This window comes from Sapajus apella, unplaced genomic scaffold, assembly GCF_009761245.1.
Source record: "Sapajus apella isolate SASKATOON/1434 unplaced genomic scaffold, GSC_monkey_1.0 scaffold68, whole genome shotgun sequence".
Lineage (NCBI taxonomy): Eukaryota > Metazoa > Chordata > Mammalia > Primates > Cebidae > Sapajus > Sapajus apella.
Window position 1 is genome coordinate 5,389,900 of NW_022437008.1, and position 27,995 is coordinate 5,417,894.

At 50.4% G+C, this 27,995-nt stretch overlaps 1 protein-coding gene across 1 annotated transcript; it reads left to right on the top strand.

The window, feature by feature from the left end:
- The first annotated feature begins 99 nt into the window (after nt 1-99).
- On the top strand, nt 100-26,360 carry NPHS1 (NPHS1 adhesion molecule, nephrin). Its single transcript, XM_032249485.1, has 29 exons — nt 100-422; nt 530-745; nt 818-940; nt 1,111-1,239; nt 1,753-1,834; nt 3,111-3,214; nt 3,404-3,531; nt 3,620-3,791; nt 3,975-4,132; nt 4,384-4,528; nt 4,615-4,739; nt 6,583-6,787; nt 7,042-7,171; nt 7,321-7,493; nt 8,421-8,561; nt 8,637-8,777; nt 9,306-9,427; nt 10,331-10,502; nt 10,600-10,756; nt 11,026-11,177; nt 12,968-13,079; nt 13,169-13,350; nt 16,827-16,883; nt 20,013-20,132; nt 20,277-20,301; nt 20,413-20,488; nt 20,638-20,731; nt 20,828-20,940; nt 25,398-26,360. The coding sequence occupies exons 1-29, from the start codon at nt 365-367 to the stop codon at nt 25,527-25,529; spliced, it is 3,744 nt and encodes a 1,247-aa protein (XP_032105376.1). The 5' UTR covers nt 100-364; the 3' UTR covers nt 25,530-26,360.
- Nucleotides 26,361-27,995: the final 1,635 nt, after the last annotated feature.

A 27,995-nucleotide genomic window follows, 5' to 3' on the forward strand; every position in this document is an offset into this window, starting at 1 on the left:
GAGAGAAAGGTGGAAAGATAAAGAGATAGGCTGGGTGAGGTGGCTCATGCCTGTAATCCCAGCACTTGGGGAGGCCAAGGCAGGAGGATGGCTTGCCCAACGTAGCTAGACTCTGTCTCTAAAAAAAGAAAAAACGGTTTTTAAAGAGACAGAGAAAGAGACCTAGAGATTGAGACTGACAGCGAGGCAGAGATAGAGACACTCACGGGGGAGAGGAAAACAGAGAGACAGGGAGGAGGGTGACAGAAAGAGAGATAAGAAAGGCAGGAGGCAGAGACACAGAGAGAAGGGCCCAGAGGAAGCTGGAGACAGACTCAGGTGGCTGGCAGAGGGCACCTTTGGGGCCACCGTAGGGGGACTGGCAATGGCCCCAGGGACGCTGCTCAGGGCTCCTCTGCTGCTCCTGGAGCTGCTGACTGCAGGTGAGTGGAATCTCAGCCTTGTACCCAGTGCCGAGTGGCCCCCATTTCCCACTTGCCTTCCCTAGATAGACCCTCTGCCCTTTCCTCGCACCCCACTGTGTCCCCAGGCCTGGCGCATTTGGCAATTCCTGCCTCTGTTCCCCGGGGCTTCTGGGCCCTGCCCGAAAACCTGACAGTGGTGGAGGGGGCCTCAGTGGAGCTGCAGTGCGGGGTCAGCACCCCTGGCAGTGCGGTGCAGTGGGCCAAAGATGGGCTGCTCCTGGGCCCCGACCCCAGGATCCCAGGCTTCCCGAGGTACCGCCTGGAAGGGGACCCTGCTAAAGGTAAGAGATCAGAGCCTGAGACCCTCAACCACCAGCGGAGGCTGTGGCCATGACCTCAGGCTCCCCCTGCAGGCGAATTCCACCTGCACATCGAGGCCTGTGACCTCAGTGATGATGCCCAGTATGAGTGCCAGGTTGGCCGCTCCGAGACAGGGCCCGAGCTCCTGTCTCCCAGAGTGATCCTCTCCATCTTGGGTATGGGTGAGAGACCCCCAGGACCCACGAGTCTGGGCTTCCAGCCCTATCCTACCCCAGGACCCAGGAGTCCAAGCCCCCAGCCTCTCCTCTCCCAGCCCCTGGGTACCGAACTCCAATCCTCAAATCCTTCTCAGTGCTGGAAGCTTACCCCAGATCCTTCTCACTAGTTCCCCCCAAGGTGCTCCAGCTGACCCCAGAGGCAGACACTCTGGTCACCTGGGTAGCTGGGCAGGAGTATGTGGTCAGCTGTGTGTCTGGGGACTCGAAGCCAGCGCCTGACATCACCATTCTCCTGAGTGAGTGCGGGTGAACGGGGCAGCAGGGGGCAGCAAGAAGCCTCTGGAATGGCGACAGGGTGCGTTTCTAACCAGTGCCCTTCTGAGGGCCCCAGAAACGACATCATCCCTGAGATGGGGACCCAGGAGCAGGTATGGGGAGATGTTGAGGCCAGCATGGGACCCGGTGGATGGGAGGGCGCATCGAGGGGTCAGCATCCAGCACAAGGCTGAGGCCCAGATAGAGATATGGGCAGACGCGCTGGTGCAGACATGAGAAGCTGAGGGATAGGGTACATGGCACAACTCACAAGGAGTTGACAAGAGAGAGGAGACCCAGAACCCAGCACTGAAGACTGTGGGATTCAGGCTGTCCAGAAAGTCGGGAGGGGATGCAGCTATGCCCCAGGCCCTTTTCCTCCAGAACCAGGAGGAAGGGGGCATCACATTCATCCTGAGGACTACCAGGCCATGGTCCCCAGAATCTATCTTATGGGGACCCCAGAACCCCTCTAGCCCTCTTGTTGCCCCAAGGTGGACAGACAATATTCGACATCTCTGCAAATGTGAATGAGGGATCCCAGCAGAAACTCTTCACCGTGGAGGCCACAGCCAGGTGTGGAAACTGAAACACCCCCCTAACTTTGACCCCTAATTTTCCCCATGGGAACCCCAGACCACAGAGATGCAAGCATGAAGCTTGGGCTAGATATAAACATCTGGGACCCAATTCTTCACCCTGACTCTCAAAGCTTCTTCATGGGGGCCAGGGATGGTGGCTCACACCTGTAATCCCAGCACTTTGGGAGGCTGAGGTGGGTGGATCATCTGAGGTCAGGAGTTCGGGATCAGCCAGGTCAACTTGTTGAAACCCATTTCTATTAAAACTACAAAATTTAAGGCTGAGCGTGTGGCTCATGCCTATAATCCCAACACTTTGGGAGGCCGAGGTGGGTGTATCAAGAGGTCAGGATATTGAGACCATCCTCGCCAACATCGTGAAACCCCCTTCTCTACTAAACACACAAAAATTAGCTGGGCATGGTGGTGTGTGCCTGTAGTCCCAGCTACTTGAGAGGCTGAGGCAGGAGAATTGCTTGAACCCAGGAGGCGGAGGTTGCAGTGAACTGAGATCATGCCAGTGCATTCCAGCCTGGTGACAGAGTGAGACTCCGCCTCAAAAACAAAAAACAAAAATTAGCCGGGCGTGGTGGAGTGTGCTATACTCCCAACTCCTCAGGGGGCTGAGGCAGGAGAATCATTTGAACAAGAGAAGCGGAGGTTGCAATGATCTGAGATCATGCCACTGCACGCCAGCCTGGGCGTCAGAGAGAGATTCTGTCTCAAAAAAAAAAAAAAAAAAAGCCAAGTGCGGTGGCTCACACCTGTAATTCCAGCACTTTGGGAGGCCGAGATGAGCAGATCATGAGGTCAGGATATCGAGACCATCCTGGCAATGGTGAAACCCCATCTCTATTAAAATACAAAAAATTAGCCAGGCTTGGTGGCGCATGCCTGTAGTCCCAGCTACTCAGGAGGCTGAGGCAGGGGAATTGCTTGAATCTGGGAGATGGATGTAGCAGTGAGCCGATATCATGCCACTGCACTCCAGTGAAAGAGCAAGACTCTGTCTCAAAGAAAAAAAAAACTTCATGGGAACCTCAGTTCCAGAGGCCCAAGCACTAAAGTTTTGGTCAGATGTGGGTCTCTCTCGTCTCCAATTCTCACTGCTCACCCCCAAAATCTCTCCCATGGAATGCCAGATCCCAGAGGAGATCAGCACAGGGACTTAGTCCAGGTGTGGGACCCAGAAGTGGCATCCCTACCTCTTCTCCCTGACTCCCCAAATTTCAGATGATGACTGACTCCACAACCCCAACTTCTCATCCCAGGGTGACACCCCAGAGCTCAGATAATGGGCAGTTGCTGGTCTGTGAGGCATCTAGCCCAGCACTGGATACCCCCATCAAGGCCTCATTCACCATGAATGTTCTGTGTAAGTGGAGAACTGAGACAACCAGAAGTGCTGAGGATGGGGGGGTGGGCATTGTGGGGGTCTGTGGGGATCACAGGGATTATGGAAATTCAGGTACTCAGAGAAACATGGGGGTTCAAAGGTAGGTTGTGGAGCCTGGAAAGAGTGGATGGGCTACTCCAGGCCCACTGAGTGACTGATATCCTCCAGTCCCTCCAGGACCCCCTGTCATCGAGTGGCCAGGCCAGGATGAGGGGCATGTGCGGGCAGGACAGAGCTTGGAGCTGCCGTGTGTGGCCCGAGGGGGGAATCCCTTAGCCACACTGCAGTGGCTGAAGGTGAGGGCAGACGCGGGTATGGGGACGGGGGGGACAGCAGGGTCTGGGAGCTGGTCCTGAGCTGGCCCAGGCCCATCCCTGTCTCCAGAATGGCCAGCCGGTGTCCACAGCGTGGGGCACAGAGCACACCCAGGCAGTGGCCCGCAGTGTGCTGGTGATGACCGTGAGGCCAGAACACCATGGAGCGCGACTCAGCTGTGAGGCCCACAACAGTGTGTCTGCAGGGACCCAGGAGCGCGGCATCACGCTGCAGGTCACCTGTGAGTCCTAGAGCCAGCTGCCCACCTGTCAGTCCGTGCCCCCAGAGAACCATGTGTGTGCCCCCAAATTATGCCTATTGGACACCAAAGATCTCAGCATCTGTCTCCAGTCCCCTGTTGGTCTGTTGAGGCTGGTCCATGAGAAATCCAGTTCAGCTTAGTGTCTGCCCTCTGTCCCTGCAGTTCCTCCTAGTGCCGTTATTATCCTGGGATCTGCCTCCCAGGCTGAGAACAAGAATGTGACGCTCTCCTGTGTCAGCAAGTCCAGTCGCCCGCGGGTCCTGCTACGATGGTGGCTGGGCTGGCGGCAGCTGCTGCCCACAGAGGAGACGGTCATGGATGTGAGGCGGGGGCCAGGCTCCTGGGTCTGAGCATGGAGGGGGCTGAGGGGGGTTGAGGGCATGACTTGTGGATTGCGAAGGGTGTGGGTCCTGCTGCCTGGAGGGCTTTCTCCTTGAGGACCATGAGTCCAACAGAGGGGGAGGTAGAGATGTCTCATGTGTCCCTGCCTGCAACTGGGATGGACTCAGGCCTCTGGCACGATGGATGGGGGGTGCTGCGGTCCCCATGTCTGAAGCTCACTCCCTGCCAGGGACTGCATGGCGGTCACATCTCCATGTCCAACCTGACATTCCTGGCGCGGCGGGAGGACAATGGTCTAACCCTCACATGTGAGGCCTTCAGTGAGGCCTTCACCAAGGACACCTTTAAGAAGTCGCTCACCCTGAACGTAAAATGTGAGCTGCTGCCCCGGCCCAGGAATGCCCCCAGGCCTCAGGACTCAGCCCAGAGAAAAAGTCACTCTTCCTGCCTCTCCCCACAGATCCCGCCCAGAAACTGTGGATTGAGGGTCCCCCAGAGGGGCAGAAGCTCCGGGCTGGGTCCCGGGTGAGGCTGGTGTGTTTGGCCATCGGGGGCAACCCAGAACCCTCCCTCATCTGGTACAAGGTTGGTGCCATGCCAGGGCTATGGGGGTGGCCAGGAATGTGGGGGAAGAACCAGGCCCCTTCTCTCCTTCAGAGTCTTGGGCAACCTTGGAAAAAGATTAAATTTCTTGAAAAATACTAGAGATTCTGAGGTTTGGCAGGGAATCAGGAAAGACACAAACACCATGAGAATTAAATGGAATCCTAAGAAAATTCTGGGGAAACAGTGAGAATTCTAGGATAAACATTGAAATTCTGAATTGAGATTAAGCATTCTGCCGGGCGCGGTGGCTCACGCCTGTAATCCCAGCACTTTGGGAGGCCGAGGCAGGTGGATCACGAGGTCAAGAGATCGAGACCATCCTGGTCAACATGGTGAAACCCCGTCTCTACTAAAAATACAAAAAATTAGCTGGGCATGGTGGTGCATGCCTGTAATCCCAGCTACTGAGGAGGCTGAGGCAGGAGAATTGCCTGAACCCAGGAGGCGGAGGTTGCGGTGCGCCGAGATCGTGCCATTGCACTCCAGCCTGGGTAACAAGAGTGAAACTCCGTCTCAAAAAAAAAAAAAAAAAAAAAAAAAAAAAGAGATTAAGCATTCTAGAGAAAAGGTAGTGAATTCCATTAAAATTAAAGAAAATTCAGGTGAAAAATCTCAGAATTCAGGTGAAATGTCAGTTATTTTAGGAAAAGATTTGGAATCCCAGTAAAAAAGACAATTCTAGAAAATTTGGAGAAAAACTGGTAATTCCACCGACCATTGAAAATTCATTAATACTAAATTGAATTCTTGGAATTTGGAGGCAAGAAAATTAAATTTCATTAAAATGAAAGAGAAGACTGACAGAATTCTGGGAAAATCATGAGAAGGTAGGGAGCTAGGTGCAAATTTGGGGGGAAGACTAGGAATTATAGAAATGACAATGGAATTTCATTTTCATTGGATGGAATTCTGGGGAAGTGCTGAGAATCTGGCAATACAAAGGAACCTAAGAGACTGAGATCATACATATAATATCGGGAAAGATTCAGAAATCTATAGAAAGTTTAATTTGTGCAGCAGCAATAATAAAAAAAGAAAGAAATCTACGGAAATACACTGAATTAAGGAAAATTTTAAAGGAAATCTTTGAGGACAGGGGGAATTTTAAGAAAAGGGACTGGCAGGGTGCCGTGGCTCACGCCTGTAATCCCAGCATTTTGGGAGGCCGAAGCAGGCGGATCACGAGGTCAGGAGATTGAGACCATCCTGGCTAACACGGTGAAACCCGTCTCTACTAAAAATACAAAAAATTAGCCAGGCGTGGTGGCACACGCCTGTAGTCCCAGCTACTCAGGAGGCTGAAGCAGAAGAATCGCTTGAATTTGGGAGGCAGAGTTTGCAGTGAGCTCAGATTGTGCCACTGCACTCCAGCCTGGGTGACAGAGTAAGACTCCATTTCTAAATATACAAATAAATAGGAACTGAGGAATTCTGGGAAAGGCTTGGGAATTTCAAGGGAGTTTCCAGCACGTGGTGTTGGGTAAACACAGCAGAAGTAGATTTTGAGGAGTGCGCTGAGGGCCTGCAGGTGGCTGCGGAGGCGGAGCCGGAGCGGGGCGTGGGACGGAAGGCGGATTCAGATCTCCAAAACTGCCATGCACGGGGGCCCGGGGAGGCAGGAGAGATTCCAGGGCGGGGGTCGCTCAGTTCCACTCCCCACCGCTTTGACCTAGGCGGGTGGCACTGATGGGGGTGCTTTTCCTTATCACAGAAAGGCTTTGTCTGGGCTGGCGGCACCAACCCAGTGGGCGGGGTGGTGGGGGTCGGGGGTCGGTGGAAGCGGCAGGGCTACCCGCGGCCCCCAGTCACTCCCGGCCCGCAGGATTCGCGCACCGTGACGGAGTCGCGGCAGCCACAGGAGTCGCAGCTGCCTCAGGAGCCACGGCGCGTGCAGCTCAGCAGCGTGGAGAAATCTGGGAGCACCTTCTCCCGCGAGCTGGTGCTGGTCACAGGGCCGTCGGACAACCAGGCCAAGTTCACGTGCAAGGCGGGACAGCTCAGCGCGTCCACGAAGCTGGCGGTGCAGTGTGAGGGAGGGCGCGCACAGCTGAGGCCCGGGGCGGACTCGACAGGGGCGGGCTCGGCGTTACGGGTGGGGGAGGGGAACAGAACCAGAGCCAGGTGGGGTAGGGACCCAGCGAAGAAGCCTGGACCCGAGGGGTGCGGGCCTGGGCCTTGTGGGGGACCCGAGACTGGGCGGAGCCTGGAGGTGCAGGCGGGGTGGATGCAGACCAGGCCGCCCCGAACCTCTGAGTCTCGCTCCTCCAACACCCTCTCCCAGTTCCCCCAACGAACGTGACGATCCTGGCCAACGCATCTGCCCTGCGCCCGGGGGACGCCTTAAACTTGACTTGTATCAGCATCAGCAGCAACCCGCCAGTCAATTTGTCCTGGGACAAAGAAGGGGAGAGGTGGGAGTTCGAGGGATCCCCTTCTCTGGTCTGGCCTCGCCCCCTCCACGCGTGTCCTGCCCCCCTCCAGCCCCTCTCCAGCCTCTCTCCAGCCTCTGGCTCTGCTCCCAGCCCTGGCCTGATTCCACCACCCACGGACGGGTCCACAGGCTGGAGGGTGTGGCCGCCTCGCCCCGGAGCGCGCCGTTCAGAGGCTCTGCCGCAGCCAGGAGCGTCCTTCTGCTAGTGTCATCCCGCGACCATGGCCATCGCGTGACCTGCCGCGCCCACAGCGCCGAGCTCCGCGAAACCGTGAGCTCCTTCTATCGCCTCAACGTGCTGTGTATGTGCCCCGGCCAGAAAGTCCCTCTTGATGCCTTCCTGACCCTAAACTACTCCTTGGGTCTTCACTTTTTTTCTATTTTTTCCTTTTTTTTTCGACGGAGTCTCCCTCTGTGCCCAGGCTGCAGTGCAGTGGCACAATCACAGCTCACCTCAGCCTCCAACTCCTGGGCTCAAGTGATCCTCACGCCTCAGCCTCCTGAGTCGCTGAGACTACAGCTGTGTGCCACCACATCTGGCTAGTTTATTTCTATATTTTGTAGCAATCTGTAGCAATGTGGGGGGGGGGCAGGGGGGTCGCTATGTTGCCCAGGCTGCTCTTGAACTCCTGGGCTCAAGCAGTCCTCCTGCCCTGGCCTCCCAAAGTGCTGGGATTACAGGCACATACCACTAGGCTAATTTTTTTTGTAGTTCTAATTTTAAATAGAGATGGCTGACTCTATGTTGCCCAGGCTGGTCTTGAATACCTTGGCTCAAGTGATTTTCCTGCCTCGGCCTCCCAAAGTGCTAGGATTACAGGCATGAGCCACTGCGCCTGGCCCAGGTCTTCACTTTGACACTATCATTCTATCATTAACCCCATCCTGAAACTTGAAACTCCCGACCTTCATCCTGACCCGTGGTGCTGGCCAAGTCCTATCCTGCCCACTGCCATCTTGCCTTTGTTCTCTTTCCTAACCACGATCCGTATCATGACCCCTCTTACAATTCCTTCAACCTGACTCTGACTTCTACTCTTTTCCTAAACTGTATTCTAATCTATCCCAAACTTTACCCCTGAGCTCAGCTCTGAACTTGTTACCTTGTCCACAACCTTAAACCCGGTCGTGACCCCAACTTTAACCCTTGAACCTGTGCCTGATCTCCAATCTGTCCTTGACCCTGACCTTAACAACAATCTTGACTCCCTGTGTTACCCCCTCTGAAGACCGTCCAGAGTTCCTAGGGGAGCAGGTGCTGGTGGTGACCGCGGTGGAGCAAGGCGAGGCGCTGCTGCCCGTGTCCGTGTCTGCTAACCCCGCCCCCGAGGCCTTCAACTGGACCTTCCGCGGCTATCGCCTCAGTCCAGGTGCGGGAAGTGGGCATGGGGAGGAGTCCCGGGGATGGGAGGGCCTGCCAGCTCCCTTATTCTGACCTTCCCCAGCGGGCGGCCCCCGGCATCGCATCCTGTCCAGCGGGGCTCTGCAGCTGTGGAATGTGACCCGCGCGGACGACGGCCTCTATCAGCTGCACTGCCAGAACTCCGAGGGAACCGCGGAAGCGCTGGTGCGGCTGGATGTACACTGTGAGCCCCACCTCCCTCTGCATCACTCTGGGAACCGGGGTAGCCCTGGGAGCCCCGCCCACCACGGAAACTACACCCACCCAAGGAACCTTCCCCAACGTGGAATCTCCTCATTGTGGGAGCTCCGCCCACCCAGGGATAGCCATCCATCCTGGAACCCTCCCCTCTGGAAATAGTCCCAGCCGAGGTGTAACCATGCTCACCCCGGAACCTCTCCCACTAGAGAGACCCAGTGTGGAATCTCTGCCCAGAGAGCGGGGCCCACCTACACATGGAAGCTGCTCCCATAAGGGATGGGAACCCACTGTAGAAGCATCCCACACACACAATTCTGGAAGCCCACCCAACCCACTCTATCACAGAGGCATGGTGGAGGGTGGAGACAACCTCACTAACCCTGAGAACTCTCCTCCAACTCCTTGGTATCAAGGGCAGATTGTGTCCACACCCATTACTTTCCTGGAACCCCTAAGACATCCCTCCCACCTGGGGCCCAATCGCCTTCCCCAAACTTCTGTCTCCCACCAGATGCTCCCACCATCCGTGTCCTCCAGGACCCCACTGAGGTGAACGTCGGGGGTTCTGTGGACATAGTCTGCACCGTTGATGCCAATCCCATCATCCCGGACATGTTCAGCTGGGAGAGACTGGTGAGGATTCAGCCTTTGGTGAATGGAGGTCATTGGGTCAAGAGGTTGTGGCGTCTTGACTGTGAGCTCCTTGGGAGTGGGGACCACATGTGTGTGACCCTGTGTAACTATATGCTCATCAGGGCATGCTCCCAGACCGAATAACTGTTAATGGCAAAATGAATGGATGGATGGATGGCTAGACAGCCAGGTGAGTGAGTGTCTAGCCACTCATCCATCCATTCATTTTGGATAGATGGGTCAATAGATAGGTAAGTGGATGAACAGGTGGATGAATGAGTGAGTGGATGGAAGAACATATGGACAAGTGAACGGATGGATAAATGGGTGAGTGGTTGGGTGGCAAGATGATTGAATGAGAAAAATTAGTGGATAAAGGGTAGATGGGTGGATCTACCATCCGTCAGAGGAAAGATATCTATGGAAAGATGATGGATAAATTGATGGGTGGATAGATCAATGGAGAGATGGATAAATAGGTAGATGGGTAAATGGCTGAACAGATGTATGTATTTATGGGTGTGCAAGCATGAAGGAATATTTGTGTGAATGGGTGGAGAGCTACAAGGGTGGATACATGGGTGCAGAGAAGGAAGACAAATGGGTGGGGGAATGAGTGAGTGAACGGATGAGTGGATGGAAGGATTAATGGATAAATGGATAGATAGGCAGATGGATAAATGAATGGATGGATGGATAGATGGTTCCAAGCATAAGTGGTTGGGTGAGTGGTTGCCTGGATTGGTGGATGAAAAGATGGATTGGGTAAATCCACCTTTTTGCTTCAATACCTCTGTGGAGGGTGATTGTGGCTGGGAGAATGAGGCTACAGAAGGGGCAATTTGGGTGGTGACGGATCTGGGGCTAGAATGGGAGGCCAACTCTTGAGTCTTGGGCCTCCAGGGAGAAGATGAGGAGGACCAGAGCCTGGATGACATGGAGAAGATATCCAAGGGACCCACGGGGCGCCTGCGGATTCACCATGCCAAACTGGCCCAGGCTGGCGCTTACCAGTGCATCGTGGACAACGGGGTGCTGCCTCCAGCACGAGGGCTGGTCCGTCTTGTTGTCAGATGTGGGTAACACCAAAACACCTGACTTCAAGACCTGCCACTGGTCCCACAGCCTCATGTCTTCCACATAGCCCATGTTGACTCCCCATCCCCTTCCAGTTGCCCCCCAGGTGGAGCACCCCACCCCCCTAACTAAAGTGGCTGCAGCTGGAGATAGCACCAGTTCTGCCACCCTCCACTGCCGTGCCCGAGGTGTCCCCAATATCGTCTTCACTTGGACCAAAAACGGGGACGCTCTGGATCTCCAGGATCCCAGGTGAGCCCAGGCCCAGCCAGGCAGCACTCCAGCCCCAGGTCTGGACCTCCAGCACCACTTCCCTTCCCTGAGTCCCTGCAGAGAAGGGTGCAGAGAAGGAAAACAAATGGGTGGAGGAATGAGTGAGTGAATGGAGGAGTGGGTGGAAAGATAAATGGATGAATGGATTGATGGGCAGATGGCTAAATGCATAGATGGATGGATAGATGGTTCCAAGCCTAAGTGGTTGGGTGAATGGATGGGTGAGTGGTGCCCTACCTTCTCTCTAGGTACACGGAGCACACTTACCACCAGGGTGGTGTCCACAGCAGCCTCCTGACCATTGCCAACGTGTCTGCAGCCCAGGATTACGCCCTCTTCACATGCACAGCCACCAACCCCCTCGGCTCGGACCACACTAACATTCAACTCGTCAGCATCAGTATGGAGAGGCTGTGAGGGTGTTGGGGAGGGGATGCTCCCTGGATCGATTCCCATGTCCCTTGTTGGCCCTGGTCTGCCCATATTCCTGAAACTGGAAAACCTGTGTATGTGTGAGGATGGAGTTTTTGCTTGCCCTGAAAATCCTAATGGAGACTGAATCTTCAGGGAAACTGGCAAAAAGACAAAGGAAAAAGAAAAGAAAAAAGATGGAGAGGGGGTACTTATTGGCTCAAGTAACTGAAAAGTAGATTTTCAGGGGTTGCTGGATCTAGGTTCAGCTGTCATCAACTTTCCATTTCTTTTTTTTTTTTTTTTTGAAAGAGTTTCACTGTCACCCAGGCTGGAATGTGATGGCGGAATCTTGGCTCACTCACTGCAACCTCTGCCTCCTGGATTCAAGCAATTCTCTCACCTCAGCCTCCAGAGTAGCTGGGATTACAGGCACCCACCACTACACCTGGCAAATTTTTGTATTTTTAGTAGAGACGGGGTTTCACCATGTTGGCCAAACTGGTCTCGAACTCCTGACCTCAGGTGATCCGCCCACTTTGGCCTCCCAAAGTGGTGGGATTACAGGTGTGAGTCATCACACCTAGCCCTCTTTATTCTTAAATCTGCATTTCTTTGTATTGACTTTATTCTAATGCCCCTCATAGTGAATCTGTTAGAATTTCCGGAGGAAACAGAATCCTTTCTCTTCCTAACAGTGATACAAAAATACTAGGATTAGCCGGACACAGTGGTTCTTGCCTGTAATCCCAGCACTTTGGGAGGCTGAGGCTGACAGACCATGAGGTCAGGCATCTCAGACTAAACTGGGCAATCAATCAATATGGTGAAACTCATCTCTACTAAACAAACAAACAAATAAATAAATAGCTAGGCATGGTGGCGCATGTCTGTAATATTCCAGCTACTTGGGAGGCTGAGGCAGGAGAATTGCTTGAACCTGGGAAGTGGAGGTTGCAATGATCTGAGATCACACCACTGCACTCCAGCCTGGGTGGCAAAGCAAGACTCCGTCTCAGAAAAACAAAAAAACAACATCATGTATCAGTTGCTTGATGCAAATGCTATGATGAGACCTTTAAAGAAACCTAACCCTGCATTTCCCAAAGAAGCAACCGTTTGGTTTTGGATGTTTGTTTTTTTTTTTTTTTTTTTTCTGTTTCTTTTGGTTTTGTTTTCACTTACTTCTTTTTTTTTTTTTTTTTGAGACGGAGTTTCACTCATGTTACCCAGGCTGGAGTGCAATGGCGCGATCTCGGCTCACCGCAACCTCCGTCTCCTGGGTTCAGGCAATTCTCCTGCCTCAGCCTCCTCAGTAGCTGGGATTACAGGCACGCGCCACCATGCCCAGCTAATTTTTTGTATTTTCAGTAGAGACGGGGTTTCACCATGTTGACCAGGATGGTCTCGATCTCTTGACCTCGTGATCCACCTGCCTCGGCCTCCCAAAGTGCTGGGATTACAGGCGTGAGCCACTGCGCCTGGCTAATTTTAATTTTTAATGTTTAATTTGAGACAGGGTCTCGCTGTGTTGTCCAGGCTGGTCTTGAACTCCTGGGCTCAAGTGATCCTCCAACCTTGGTCTCACAAAGTGCTGGGATCACAGGAACAGTTTGGTGTTTGTCAGAGCAGTGTCCACAGTGACCTTATAGAACATGACAACACTGTGAAGAATCAGAAGCGATTCTATATTTAAAATCATTCCCAGGGAAAACCTGGATGGAATCTTCTGGAATTCTTTTGTGTCCTCTCACTACTTCCCCATCTTTCCCTTCATAGGCCGCCCTGACCCTCCATCAGGATTAAAGGTTGTGAGTCTGACACCGCACTCCGTGGGGCTGGAGTGGAAGCCTGGTTTTGATGGGGGCCTGCCACAGAGGTTCCGCATCAGGTGAGTCTTTGTCGAGGCAGGAAGGAAGGGGTGGCAGCCAATATGGGCTGGGGCACTTCCCTAAACTTACTGTCCTCCCTGTCCTGCAGGTATGAGGCCCTGGAAACTCCAGGGTTCCACTATGTGGATGTCCTACCACCCCAGGCCACCACCTTCACACTGACTGGTCTGCAGCCTTCTACACGATACAGGGTCTGGCTGCTGGCCAGCAATGCCCTGGGGGACAGTGGACTGGCTGACAAGGGGACCCAGCTTCCCATTACTACCCCAGGTGGGAAGGGAGCCTTGGGCAGATTGGAGTGTTCCTCAGAGGATGCGTAGTGTAGTGTAGTGAAGTCGATACTATTCCCCTTTTATGATGAGATACAGAGGCCCAGAGCTGTTAAGCAAATTGTCCAAGATCACACAGCTAGTAACAGATAGAGATGAAATTGAAACTCAGGCAGATGAACTTGAGACTAGCGTTAACCACAACCCATACTGTCTGACTATGTTTAATGACAAAGGGAAATTAGAAAATAGTTTGAATTAAATGAAAATGAAAACATATAACAATTTCAGGCTGCAGTTAAAGTAGTACTTAGAGGAAAATTTATAGCATTAAGTGCTTATATTCGATTTTTTTTTTTTTTTTGAGATGGAGTTTTGTTCTTGTGTGCCACCACACCTGGCAAATTTTTTTGTATTTTTAATAGAGATGGAGTTTCACCATGTTGGCCAGGCTGGTCTCAAACTCCTAACCTCAGGTGATCCACTGGCCTCATCCTCCTAAAGTGCTGGGATTACAGGTGTGAGCACAGATTACAAAAATCTGTGCCTGGCCTAGATTTTTTTTAAAAGAGAGAATGACCGGCCAAGTGTGGTGGCTCATGCCTATAATCCCAGCACTTTGGGAGGCCAAGGTGGGTGGATCCCTTGAGGTCAGAGTTTGAGACCAGCCTGGCCAATATGGCGAAACCCTGTCTTTACTAAAAATACAAAAATTAGCTGGGCGTCGTGGCACTTGCCTGTAATCCCAGCTACTAGGGGGCTGAGGCAGGAGGATTGCTTGAACCTGGGAGGTGGAGGTTGCAGTGGGTCGAGATTATGTTACTGCACTCCAGCCTGGGCAACAGAGCGAGACTCCATCTCAAAAAAAAAAAAAAAAAAAAAAAAAAAAAGAGAGAGAATGACCTCAAAGGCATATGCTAAGTTTCCAAAGAAAACAGAACGAAGGGCCGGGCGTGGTGGTTCAAGCCTGTAATCCCAGCACTTTGGGAGGCCGAGGCAGGTGGATCACGAGGTCAAGAGATCGAGACCATCCTGGTCAACATGGTGAAACCCTGTCTCTACTAAAAATACAAAAAATTAGCTGGGCATGGTGGTGCGTGCCTGTAATCCCAGCTACTCAGGAGGCTGAGGCAGGAGAATTGCCTGAACCCAGGAGGCGGAGGTTGCGGTGAGCCAAGATCGCGCCATTGCACTCCAGCCTGGGTAACAAGAGTGAAACTCCGTCTCAAAAAAAAAAAAAAGAAAACAGAACGAAGAAAATAATAAAGGTAAGAACATAAGTAAATGAATTAGAAAACAGAAAAGCAATCGAGAAAAGTCAATGAAACCAGAAACTGGTGCTTTGAAAAAAATCAGTAACATTTATAAAGCTGATTATGACAAAAAAAAAGAGAGAAGACACAAGTTACCAATGACAGGAATGAAAGAAGGGATGTTACCACAGATCCCACAGACATTAAGAGGATAATTAGAGAATATTATGAATAACTTTATTCCAATAAATTCAGCAACTTGGATGAGGAGAACAGATTCTTTCAATATGATGAATATGTTATGATTCTGATAGGCACAGTATTGTAGTGGTTAATCCCACGGAGCCTGGTTCAGAGAAGTCTGGGTTCAAATCCCCTCTTTGCTGTCTCTGAGATGTGTGACCTTAGGCAAGTGTCTTAGTTTCTAAAAATAAGGTTTGGCCAGGTGCGGCGGTTCACACTTGTAATCCCAGCACTTTGGGAAGCCAGGGCAGGCCGATCACAGGTCAGGAGTTCGAGACCAGCCTGTTGAATATGGTGAAACTCTGTTTCTACTAAAAAATACAAAAATTAGCTGGGCGTAGTGGCACACACGTGGAGTCCAAGCTACTCGGGAGGCTGAGGAAGGAGAATTGCTTGAACTGGGAGGCAGAGGTTGAAGTGAGCCGAGATTGTGCCACTGAACTCCAGCCTGGGCAACAGAGTAGACTCCATCTCAAAATAAGATAAAATAAAATAAATAAAAAATAAGGTATAGCACAGGTCTTTGTGGCTCTGTTTCTTTTTTCTTTTCCTTTCTTCCTTCTTCTTCTTCTTCTTCTTTTTTTTTTGTGATGAAGTCTTGCTCTGTCACCCAGGCTGGAGTATAGTGGCACGCTTTCAGCTCACTGCAACCTCTGCCTCCTTGGTTCAGGCAATTCTCCTGCCTTAGTCTTCCAAGTAGCTTGGATTACAGGTGCATGCCACCATGCCTGGCTAATTTTTGTATTTTTAGTAGAGATGGGGTTTCACCGTGTTAGCCAGGCTAGTCTGGAACTCTGACCTCAAGTGATCCACCTGCCTCAGTCTTGCAAAGTGGTGCTGGAATTACAAGCGTGAGCCATTATGCCTGGCTAGCTCAGTTTCTGAAAATAAGGTCTATCGTAGGAAGCTGTGAGGATTAAATGAGTTAATATATCTAAAGTGCTTAAATAGGGCCCAGTGCAAAGTAAGAGCTATCTAAATGCTAGTTTAAAGAAATACTCCCTACCTTCTGTTTATTTTACCCCATGCAAGCTTCTTCTTTCTGTTTTCCTCTTCCTGACAGAGCAGTTTTTTCTCTGTGGAAGTAAGGACGCTTTCTCATTCCTACAATCTTCTCTGCTCTTCCCCCGACCCCATTCCAGTCTTCCCTTTGAACACTAAAACGTGAAGTATGATACTTACCTCTTTTGCTCTAGAACTTATACCTCTATTAAGGGATTGAGAGCCCAGAGTCTTTTTTAGTTAACTCAACAAATTAATCATTCAGGTGAAAAGGACCTTGCACAGCTAAGGTGCTCATCAACAATTAATTTTTTGGCCAGGTATTGTGGTGCATACCTGTAGTCCCAGCTACTCAGGAGTCTGAGGCGGGAGGATAGCTTGAACCCAGGAGTTCGAGTCTGCAGTGAGCTGTGATCATGCTACTGTACTCCAGCTTGGGTGACAGAGCGAGACCCTGTCTCTTAAAAAGAAAAATTGTCCAGGTGCAGTGGTTCACACCTATAATCCCAGCACTTTGGGAGGCTGAGGTAGGCAGACCACTTGAGGTCAGGAGTTTGAGACCAGCCTGGCCAACATGGTGAAACCCTGTCTCTACTGAAAATACAAAAATTAGCTGGGTGTGGTGGTGTGTGCTTGTAATCTCAGCTACTGGGGAGGCTGAAGCCCGAGAAATGCTTGAAGCCAGGCAGAGGTTGCTGTGAGCTGACATTGCACCACTGCACTCCAGCCTGGGCAATAGAGTGAGACTCAGTCTAAAAAAAGAAAAAAAGAAAAAAATCATTATTAGCATTAGCACCACTGTTAGAATTGCTATTAATATTTTGTCATTATCCGTAATTTCTGGCTCTCTTTGAAGTATTCATAAGCAGCCATATACCAGTTCCCATGAGTCTAATAAGCTTAAGAAGAGGCTGAGAAACATGTAAAGTTTATCTCAGATTCTTAATGTTAAGTCACAGTCTCTATATCTACCCACCAGGCCTGGACCAGCCTTCTGGAGAACCTGAAGACCAGCTACCCACAGAGCCGACTGCAGGCAAGTCCTCTGTCCCCTGATCCCTCCTATTTCCCCTGAGAATGGAACCTCCTGGTCTCTGACCCTACCTCCTCTGCCCCTTCATGGCTTAGTTCCAGCCGAGTTCAGTGGCTCACGCCTGTAATCCCAACACTTTGGGAGGCCAAGGCATGCGATCATCTGAGCCCTGGAGTTTGAGACCAGCCTGGGAAATCTAGCAAGCCTCCATCTTTAGAAAATTAAAAATAAAAAATAGCTGGGTGTGGTGGCATGTGCCAGTAGTCCCAACTACTCAGAAGGCTGAGGTGGGAAGATTTCGTTAAGCCCGGGAGTTGGAGGTTGCAGTGAGCTGTGATTGAGCCACTGCCCTCCAGCCTGGGCAACAGAGAGAGACCCTATCTCAAAAAAAAAAAAAAAAGCAAATTAAAAAAAAGACTTAGTTTTGTCCCTGCAGACTTGCAGACTCCTTAGATCTTCCTTCCTTTCTTTTTTTTTCTTTATTTCTTTTTTTTTTTTAATTGAGGTGGAGTCTCGCTCTGTTGCCCAGGCTGGGGTGCAGTGGCAAAATCTTGGCTCACTGAAACCTCCACCTCCTGAGTTCAAGTGATTCTTTTGCCTCAGCCTCCCGAGTTGCTGGAATTACAGCCACCCACCACCACACCTGGCTAATTTTTATACTTTTTTAGTAGAGACAGGGTTTCACCATGTTGCCCAGGTTGGTCTCGAGCTCCTGACCTCAAGCGATCCACCCACCTCAGCTTCACAAAGTGCTGGGATTCCCAAAGAGCCACCGCGTCCAGTAATTTTTTTTCTTAGATCTTCCTTTTGCCTGGAGTGATAAATCTTCCTGTCTTCCAAATTTAGTTGAATTCCAAAAGAGCTAACTGACTCCTTGTCCTGTAAGAAACCTGCATCAGTTAGCTTTTACTGTATAACGAACCACCCCAAACACGGGTGCTTATAGCAACATTCTTTCTCCTGATACTAAGAGGCTGGCGGAACAGTGCTGGTCTGGGCTGGCTTGAATCATCTCTGCAGTCAGCTGGCAGCTCCACCCGACTGGGTGGTCTAGGATGGCCCCCTTCCCACACGTCTTGACAGTTGTCCTGCTCTTGGTTAGAACAATGGGGATGACTGGGCACATGTCCCTCCTTGGCTTCTTCCATGGAGGTGGTCACAGTGGTCGAAAGCAGCAAGAGGAAGTACATGCTCATTTACTAGCTGATTTTGTCACAGTTGCTATTGTTTCATTGGCCAAAGCAAGTCACATGGCTCAACTCAGCGTCAGTGTGGAAAGGCCCTGCACTCAAGGATGTGAATACCAGGAGAGGATTACAACCATTTGGCAAACAGTCCCCTCCAGAGCCTGAGAAAAAGGTTGCAAGTGACAGAAATGCAGCTGTTTTGTCAACACTGAAAAGAATAGCGTGGCTGGGCACGGTGGCTCATGCCTATAATCCCGGCACTTTGGGAGGCTGAGGCAGGTAGATCACTTGAGCCCAGGAGTTGGAGACCAGCCTGAACAACATGGTGAAACCCCATTTCTATAAAAACAACAAAAAATTAGCCAGGCATTGTGGTGCATGCCTGTAGTCCCAGCTACTCAGGAGGCTGATGTGGGAGGATTACTTGAGAGCAGGAGGTTGAGACTTCAATGAGCTGAGCTTGTGCCACTGCACTCCAGCCTGGGCAACAGAGTGAGACCCTGTCTCAGAAAAAAAAGCTTGGTACATGAAATCAAAAACTCCAAGTGTGACCGGTTTCAGGTGCTCAAGAATCTCACCAGCGATCTGTTTCTCACCCTCTCTCAACTTTACTTTCCTTCATCTGTGGTGGCTTCTTTCTGAGTTTCTTCAATCAGGGGGCAGAGAAGCCCTCCCCCACCTCCATCTTCTTCACAGCTAGTACAATTGTCCTAAATGTTTTGTTTAAAAGACACGTTTGGTCAAATGCTGTGTCTAAATAATCACTGCGGAGAGGAAAATGGAGACTCTTATTGGCCAGGCTGGGTCATGTGCCCACCATGGAGTCCTGCCTGAGCCCAAGACTGGGAGTGGGGAGTAGCTGTTTCCCTGGGAAAATAAAGTGTCGATAGTAGAAGACCGGGGAAATGGCCACCCAGCAGATGCCTGCACAGAGGGTTTCAGCCTTGTCCTCAGGGACACAGCAGCCAGGTTAGCCTGATATTGGCTGGAATGGAAGTTGGTTAAAAGAAGTCATTTGAGGCCGGGCACCCTGGTTTCCTGCCTGTAGTCCCAGCACTTTGGGAGGCTGAGGTGGGTGGATCACTTGAGGCTAGGAGATTGAGACCTGCCTGGCCAAATGGCAAAACCCTGTATCTACTAAAAATACTATATATATATATTTGGACACAGTGGCATGTGCCTGTAGTCCCAGCTACTTGGAGGCTGAGGAAGAATCACTAGAACCCGGGAGGTGGAGGTTGCAGTGAGCCGAGATTGTCCCACTGCACTCCAGCCTGGGACACAGAGTGAGACTCCATCTTAATTAAAGAAAAAAAAGAGGGGCCAGGTGCAGTGGCTCACACCTATAATCCCGGCACTTTGGGAGGCTGAGGTGGGCAGATCGCCTGAGGTCAAGAGTTTGAAACCAGCCTGGCCAACATGGCGAAACCCTGTCTCTACTAAAAATACAAAAATTATCTGGGCGTGGTAGCAGGTGCCTCTAATCCCAGCTACTAGGGAGGCTGAGGCGGGAGAATCACTTGAACCCAAGAGGCAGAGGTTGCAGTGAGCTGAGATCATGCCACTGCACTCCAACCTGGGAGGCAGATCCAGACTCTGTCTAAAAAAAAAAAAAAAAAAAAAAAAAAGTTTGGTGGTCATGGCTGGAGGCGTGGGAAGCGACCGGATCACAGAAAGTCTTCAGTGCCCAGCTAAGGAGCTAAAGCTCCCTCCTGAGTCCCTGGGCAGCGTTCAGGTAAAGGGAGGATGTTTTACTAATGGCTTGACTTGAGAAAGACGCCACCTGCACTTGGGCGGCAGAAGGGGCGGGCACAGAGACTCCTGCCCATCTCTTTCTCCGACCCTGGGGAAGGGACTTGGTCAGAGCCAGGCTTTCTTGAGGAGCCCCACTCCTGGCCTAGAGCCTGTTGTCTGGAGCTCACTGAGGGGTATCTTCCATCCCTAGGACCCTCGGAGCTGCCCCTGCTGCCTGTGCTGTTGGCTGCTGTGGGGCTTCTGCTGCTCTCCAATGCCTCCTGTGTCGGGGGGCTTCTCTGGCAGCGGAGACTCAGGCGTCTTGCTGAGGGTAAGAAGAGACCCTTCCCTGCCAGGGTGGAGACCTGAAGGTGATGGGGAACCCTAGGGTTGCTGCATATTGAAGGTCTTCCCGGGGCCGGGGTTGGGGGGGTTGTATGGGGGTCCCTGAGCCCCTTATTCCTGTTTCCTTCAGGCATCTCAGAGAAGACAGAGGCAGGGTAAGTGGGGATATTTTTCTGTAAAGAAGGCTCTGAGGGAGGAGGTTTGGGGGTGATGGGTGGGGGAGGGCCAGCACTCAACTGCCCCCCCCGACACCTGCATCCTGGAAGGTCGGAGGAGGACCGAGTCAAGAACGAATATGAGGAGAGCCAGTGGACGGGAGAGCGGGACACTCAGAGCTCTACAGTGAGTGCAGGAGGCCTGGGTGACCCCACAGTCAGGGCACCAACAGGGACTGAAACCCTGCTGTTAGCATCAGGTTGATCATGGCCCTTCCCGGGACCATGGGGCCAGAGGATGGAAAGGGCTTTGTCTGTTTTGCATGTGGGGAACAGATCAGCACTATGGAGGCAGAGCCGTATTACCGCTCCCTGAGGGACTTCAGCCCCCAGCTGCCCCCAACGCAAGAGGAGGTGTCTTATTCCCGAGGTGAGTTAGGATCACATAAGGACTCCCCCACTCGGAGGTACCCCTGACACCTGGACTAGGTGCCTTGCTCACATCTCCCTTCCACTCCAACTCCAGGTTTCACAGGTGAAGATGAGGATATGGCCTTTCCTGGGCACTTGTATGATGAGGTAGAAAGAACATACCCCCCATCTGGAGCCTGCAGACCTCTCTATGATGAAGTGCAGATGGTGAGGAGCTTTGTATCAGCAGCCATCCTTCCTGGCTAGTGCTGGGATCCCACCTCCTACTGCTTGTATTAGTTAGGCTCAGCTAGCTGCTGTGACAAAGAGGCCTGACTGTGATCCAGTGGCTTAAAGAAGACAGTTGGCTGGGCATGATGGCTCACATCTGTAATCCCAACACTTTTGGAGGCCAAGGCAAGAGGACTGCTTGAGCCCATGAGTTTGAGATGAGCCTGAACAATATAGTGACTTGTCTCTACAAAAAAATTAAAAATAAGCCAGGCATGGAGGTGCAGACCTATAGTCCCAGTTACTCAGGAGGCTGAGTCAGGAGGATCCCTTGAGCTCAGGAGTTGGAGGCTGCAGCGGACCATGATGGAGCCACTGCACTCCAGCCTGGACAATAGGGCAGGACCCTGTCTCTGAAAAAAAAGAAGGCAGTCTATTTCCTTTTCACAGTCAGATGTGAGTGGCCCTGCTCAAGTCATCCGAGTCTACAAAAATGAGCCTGTTCACTAGGGGTTCAACCCATGGGAAAAGGTGAAAGAATGTGGAGGAGGCACAACCCTGCCTTGTGGCCCAGGCCCAGACATGGTGCACACCAGTCTGCCCTCACTCCCCTGGCAAGAATAGGGTCACATGGTCACACCTGACTGCAAAGGAGGCTGTGAAATGTGGTCTTGCTTGGCAGCCATATGCCTTGCTATAATTCTGCTACTGTGGAAGGCAATAGACATGCATTTTTAAAGATAATTAGCCATATCTACTCCACTGGTTAAAGAGAGAGAATGAGAGAATTTGGAAGCCCATTCAACTGAAAAAGCAAGGCATAGAATTGTCCTTAGGCCGAGCTGGACCCAGAATTTTCTCCCTAAAAAATGTTTCTATGGCTAGGTGTGGTCACAGCTCACATCTTCAATCTCAGCAGGCTGAATGAGGTAGATGGATTACTTGAGCCCAGGTGTTGGAGACCAGCCTGGGCAACATAATAAGACCCCATCTCTTAAAAAAATAAAAGTTAGGCCAGGCGTGGTGGCTCACACCTGTAATCCCAGCACTTTGGGAGATTGAGGTGGGCAGATCACCTGAGGTTGGGAGTTTGGGACCATCCTGGCCAACATGGTGAAACTCTGTCTCTACTTTAAAAAGCACAAAAATTGCCTGGGCACAGTGGTGCACGCCTGTAATCCCAGCTACTTGAGAGGCTAAGGTAGGAGAATCACTTGAACTAGGGAGTTGGAGGATGCAGTGAGCCAAAATGATGCCACTACACTCCATCCTGGTGACAGAGGGAGACTCCATCTCAGAAAACAAAAACAAAAACCAAAGTTAAGCCGGGCATGGTGGCTCATGCCTGTAATCCCAGCACTTTGGGAGGGTGAGGTGGGTGGATCACCTGAGATCAGGAGTTCAAGACCAGTCTGGCCAACATGCTGAAACCCCGTTTCTACTAAAAATGCAAAAATTAGCCATGTGTGGTGGCATATACCTGTAATCCTAGCTACTTGGGAGGCTGAGGCAGGAGAATCACTTGAACCTGGGAGGCGGAGGTTGCAGTGAGCTGAGATCACGCCACTGCACTCAGGCAACAGAGCGAGACTATATCTCAAAAAAAAAAAAAAAGTTAAAAAAATTAGCTGGGCGTGGTGGCACACGCCTGTGGTCCCAGCTACTCAGAAGGCTGAGGTAGAAACTCCTGAGCCAGGGAAGTTGAGGGTGCCGTGACCCCTGATTGTGCCACTGCACTCCAGCCTGAAAGACCATGTTTCAAAAAAGAAAGGGAAAAAATGTCCCTAGAAAATATAGATTTGTATCCTACAAGATTAGAAATCTTCAAAGAAAGATTTGTAATTTTTCCAGTGGCCCCAAATGCCCAACGCTGACACTTATTGGTCTAACTGGTGTCACATTCTCATCGCTGAACCCATCCCTGAGTCAGAGGATAGATTATGCTAACAGGAGAGGCCTGGGTCAGTTAACCAAGGGATCAGGGAGTAGGAACCAGCCCCACTCGGTTCACTGGGCTGAGAATGGGAGGGGGACAGAGAACCCAGAGGGAAGTGAAGATGGTAGCTGTGCAGGCAAAAACAAGACGGGCACTTTGACCACCAACCAACCCCCACCCATTGCTGCACAGTCAGGGAGATGGGATAGAGCTCCTCATTTCCTGTGTGGCCTTGGCACCTCTGGGCGAAGGATTTCCCTCTATCTCTGTGAACAACCTCCCAAACCCGGCACTGTTGTCAGATCCTAACTCCGCATCAGCGTGGCGCAAAGCGCTGTCCATGGTGCTGGACCATATGCGCCCTCCAAAGCGCAGATGGAGGCTGCAGGCTTTTTCTGAAAAGGGCCAGATAGTAAATGCTTTGGGCTGTGTGGGACATACGGGCCTCCTCAAAACTCTACGCAAAATCTGCCACTGTAAAGTAAAAGCAGCCACAGACAATGCATAAATGAATGAGTGTGGCTATGTTCCAAAAAGCTTTATTTTTGCACACTGTAATTCGAACTTCATAAAATTTTTCCGTGTCACAAATGTTATCTTTTTTCATTTTACCCCCAACAGTTAAAAAGTGACAAACCATTCTTAGCTCTTGGGCAGTAAAAAAAATGCAGGCTGCAGGCCATATTTAGAACACAGGCCAATCTGCTCTAAAGCTTGCTGAACTAAAACAATAATTTTCTCCCAGCTCTAGAACAAAACACATCCCCAGTAAGGGCCACCCTTCGTGGTCTTTTTTTTCTTCTCTCTCTTCTATTATGATGAGGGAACTATTTTGGAAATTCACAGGACAATAGAATCATAACTTACATTCCACAATTGCCATAGCTGATAACATGGACTTTTAAAGTTTTCATTTTTAAATTTTTATTTATTTATTTATTTTTGAGATGGAGTCTCAGCTGTCACCCAGGCTGGAGTGCAATGGCACGATCTCAGCTCATTGCAACTTCCACCTCCCAGGTTCAAGTGATTCTCCTGCCTCAGCCTCCCGAGTAGCTGGGATTACAGGCATGTACCCCCATGTCCAGCTAATTTTTGTATTTTTAGTAGAGATGGGGTTTAGCCTTTTGCCCAGGCAGGTCTCTAACTCCTGACCTTAAGTGATCCACTTGCCTCAGCCTCCCAAAGTGCTGGGATTACACGCATGAGTCACCATGCCCAGCCTAAAGGTTTTATGTTTCTGATATTTACATTATTTTTCTAACATGAAATCATTGGATATCTTGGGCTTGCTTCAAAATAATCCAGTTAGTGAGGGAGGAGAATAAAATAGAAATATAGATAATCAATTGACCAAGGGTTGATATTGATTTTTTTTTTCTCTTTTTGAGACAGAGTCTCACTCTATTACCCAGGCTGGAGTGCAGTGGCATGATCATGGCTTATTGCAGCCTTGACCGCCTAGGCTCAAGTAATCCTCTTACCTCAACTTCCTGAGTAGCTAGGACTACAGGCACTCACCACCACACCTAGCTAATTTTTCTTTTTTTTGAGATGGAGTCTTGCTCTGTCGTCCAGGCTGGAGTGCAGTGGCGCAATCTTGGCTCACTGCAGGTGAGGTTCCAGTGATTCTCCTGCCTCAGCCTCCTTGGTAGCTGGGATTACAGGTGTGCGTCACCACAATGGTTAATTTTTGCCTTTTTAGTAGAGACAGGGTTTCCCCATGTTGGCCAGGCTGGTCTCGAACTTCTGAACTCAGGTGATCCACCTGCTCTGGCCTCTCAAAACGCTGGGATTACAGGCATGAGCCACTGTGCTCAGCCACCCAGCTATTTTTAAAAAATATTTTTGTACGCTGGGTGCAGTGGTTCACACTTGTAATCCCAGAATTTTGGGAGGCTGAGACAGGTGGATCAATTGAGCTCAGGAGTTCAAGACCAGCCTGGACAACAATGGAAACCTTATCTCTTAAAAAAAAAAAAAAATTAGCTGGGTGTGGTGGCTCGTGCCTGTAGTCCCAGCTACTTAGGAGGCTGAAGCAGGAGGACAGATCGAGCCCAGGAGGTGGAAGTTGCAGGGAGCCGAGATTGTGCCATTGCACTCCAGCCTGGGTAACAGAGCCAGATCCTGTCTAAGAAAAAAAAAATATTTTTTGTAGATATAGGGTCTCACTATGTTGCCCAGGCTTGGCTTGAACCCCTGGCCTCAAGCAATCCTCCTGCTTCAGCCTCTCAAAGTGCTGGAATTAAAGTCATGAGCCACGGTTCCCAGCCTGATATTGTTGAAGTTAGGTAATAAGCACGTGGGGTTCGTGATGAGCATTCATTATCATCACATTCCTTTTTGTATATGTTGGGGTTTTAGTAAAAGCTAAAATATTGTGTGGGATTTTCACTGAGAAAAAAAGACTAAAACATTTTTTCCTGGGAAGTTCAGCAGGGGTGTGTATCCCTCAGATCTTCGTTGAAGACCTACAGGGCATCTCTCCATGGTTCTAACTCCACTTTTTGCCCCTCAGGGCCCCTGGGACCTCTTCTGGCCTGAAGACACATATCAGGATCCAAGAGGAATCTATGATCAGGTGGCAGGAGACTCGGACACTCTGGAACTCGATTCTCTGCCCTTTGAGCTGAGGGGACACCTGGTGTGAGAGCCTCTCGACCTCCGTGTCCCGCACCTGCAGGAATTTATACTCCACTGGTCCCTCTTATTGCAGCTTGGGCCGAGCTTGTGAGGTGAGCTCCATAAAACCCAAAGGGTCTCAGCTTTGTCAGGAGAAGACATGGAGGGGGTTGAGTGACAGAAGATGGTTCAGCTGGTACCAGAGTAGAAACAAGGTGCATCCTGGGGTTGGCTTTAGGAAATAAACTTCTCCAAAAGGACAGGGCAGATCGTAAATGACTTCTCAAAAATGAAATGCTGCCAGGTGTGGTGGCTTACTCCTACAATCCCAGCACTTTGGGAGGCCGAGGCGGGCAGATCACCTGGGGTCAGGAGTTTGAGACCAACCTGGCCAACATGGCAAAATCCCGTCTCTACTAAAAATATAAAAAATCAGCAAGAGGTAGTGGTGCACGCCTATAGTCCAAGCTACTTGTGCGGCTGGGGCACGAGAATCGCTTGAACCTGGGAGGCAGAGGTTGCAGTGAGCAGAGATCATGCCACTGCAATCCAGCCTGGACAACAGAGTGAGATTCAGTCTCAATAAATAAATAAATAATAAAATGCTATTCTGAGAGTCCCTAAGTGCTTCATGAAGTAGTTTTCAGAAGTGGGAAAAGACTCTGTTCATTCTGCATTCCATGACATCTGAAATAGCTAATAATAAGTGGAATTTATGAACCCATGCTGTATTATACCTATTCTTTTATTATTTCCCATGGTTGTCTACCACAGGAGGCATAAACTATGACATGTGTAAACATAAGTATGCTCTATAAGCATTAAACAGACAATCAAAAGAAACTAGAGGAAAAGAATACATACTGTGTGCTTTCCTTTATAAAAACTCTAGAACAGGCAAAACTAATCAATGGTGGCAGAGAACACAGCAGAGGTTTCCTGGGGCCATGAGAGGAGGGTTGACTGCAAAAAGGCATGAGAGAACTTTCTGAGGTGATGGAAATATTCTGTATCACAACTGTGGTGGTGGCGGCAGGGGTACACAGATGTGTCAAAACTCATTGAACTGTGCACTTAAGATGGGCGCATTTTTATTGTACATAAATGATATCTCAATAAAAGTGATTTTAAAAACAGGCTTCAAAATAAAGCAGCCAGTAAGAGGATTGATTCATTTTTTCCTCTCTTCCTTCCTTCTTTCCTTCCTCCTTTCCTTTCTCTCTCTCTCCCTCTCTCCTCGCTCTTTCTCTCTCTCTCCTCTCTCTCTGTTTCTCTCCTTCTTTTTGAGTCTCACTGTGTCACCCAAGCTGGAGTGCAGTGGCACAATCTCAACTCACCGCAACCTCCGCCTCCCAGGTTCAGGTGAGTCTCTTGCCTCAGCCTCCCAAGTAGCTGGGATTACAAGTGTCTGCCACCACACCCGGCTAATTTTTTGTATTTTTAGTAGAGATGGGGTTTCACCATGTTAGCCAGGCTGGTCTCAAACTCCTGGCCTCAAGAGATCTGCCTGCCTCAGCCTCCCAAAGTGCTGGGATTACAGGCATGAGTCACTGTGCCCCGCAAAACTTATTCTGTTCCACATTGGTTTAAGTAGGAAAGGTAATTTATTGGCTCTTGCAGCTGAGAATTGCAGGGGGTAGCATTGGCTTCAGACACTGCCAGCTCTAGTATTGAAACACAGCCATGCAAAGTCTAGCTGTCTGTATCTCTCGGCTCTCCTCTGTGTTGGCTTCATTCTAGGTAGACTCTATTTGGGAAACAGAGAAGACCACCTGGTATCCCATGAGCTCAGCAGCCAAAGTGCCTCTTTTTGCCAATAGTTCTGGAAAATTCTGGGGCTTTTATCAGCCCAGCCTGGGTCTTGTGCCTAGCCTGGAACCAACCAATGTGGCTGAGGAATATGCTGATAAGCCAGGTCCTGGGTTGCTCAGCACCATGAACCACGTGGATGAAGCTCTCCAAAGTAACCCCAGGCTATGGCTGGATCTCTTCAGGCACTTCCTACTTCCTTCTTTCCTTTTTCCAATCCAGTGTAGCAAACATCGATTGCTTCTATCTTCCAAGGATCTAGTCCCCCTTAATCTATACAGACACTGATGAACCAGACAAGTGCCTAATCGTACCAAGCCACTAGATCCAGCCACACCTGACGTCAGAGCTACTTCTAGACGACCAATTCCCCTTCCCACTTAGGTGAATGTCATTTTCAGTTAGTTGTAACCATAAATGTCCCTCACTCTTAAACCAGTTTGAATGGGGCCTTTAGTTAACTGAGGAGAAAATAAATAATTTTCAAGGGGCAGAAACTCAGTAGAGCTTAAAAGCTTTTGTTGCATTAGTTACTAAGGGATAAAACCTGACAGATGTCACTTTCACCAGATGATCAAAGTTAATGCTACCAGTCATGGGACAAACTGACCCAAGAGACCCCCGATACAAAATACTGAGAAAGGGCCAGGTGTGGTGGCTCACGCCTGTAATTCTAGCACTCTGG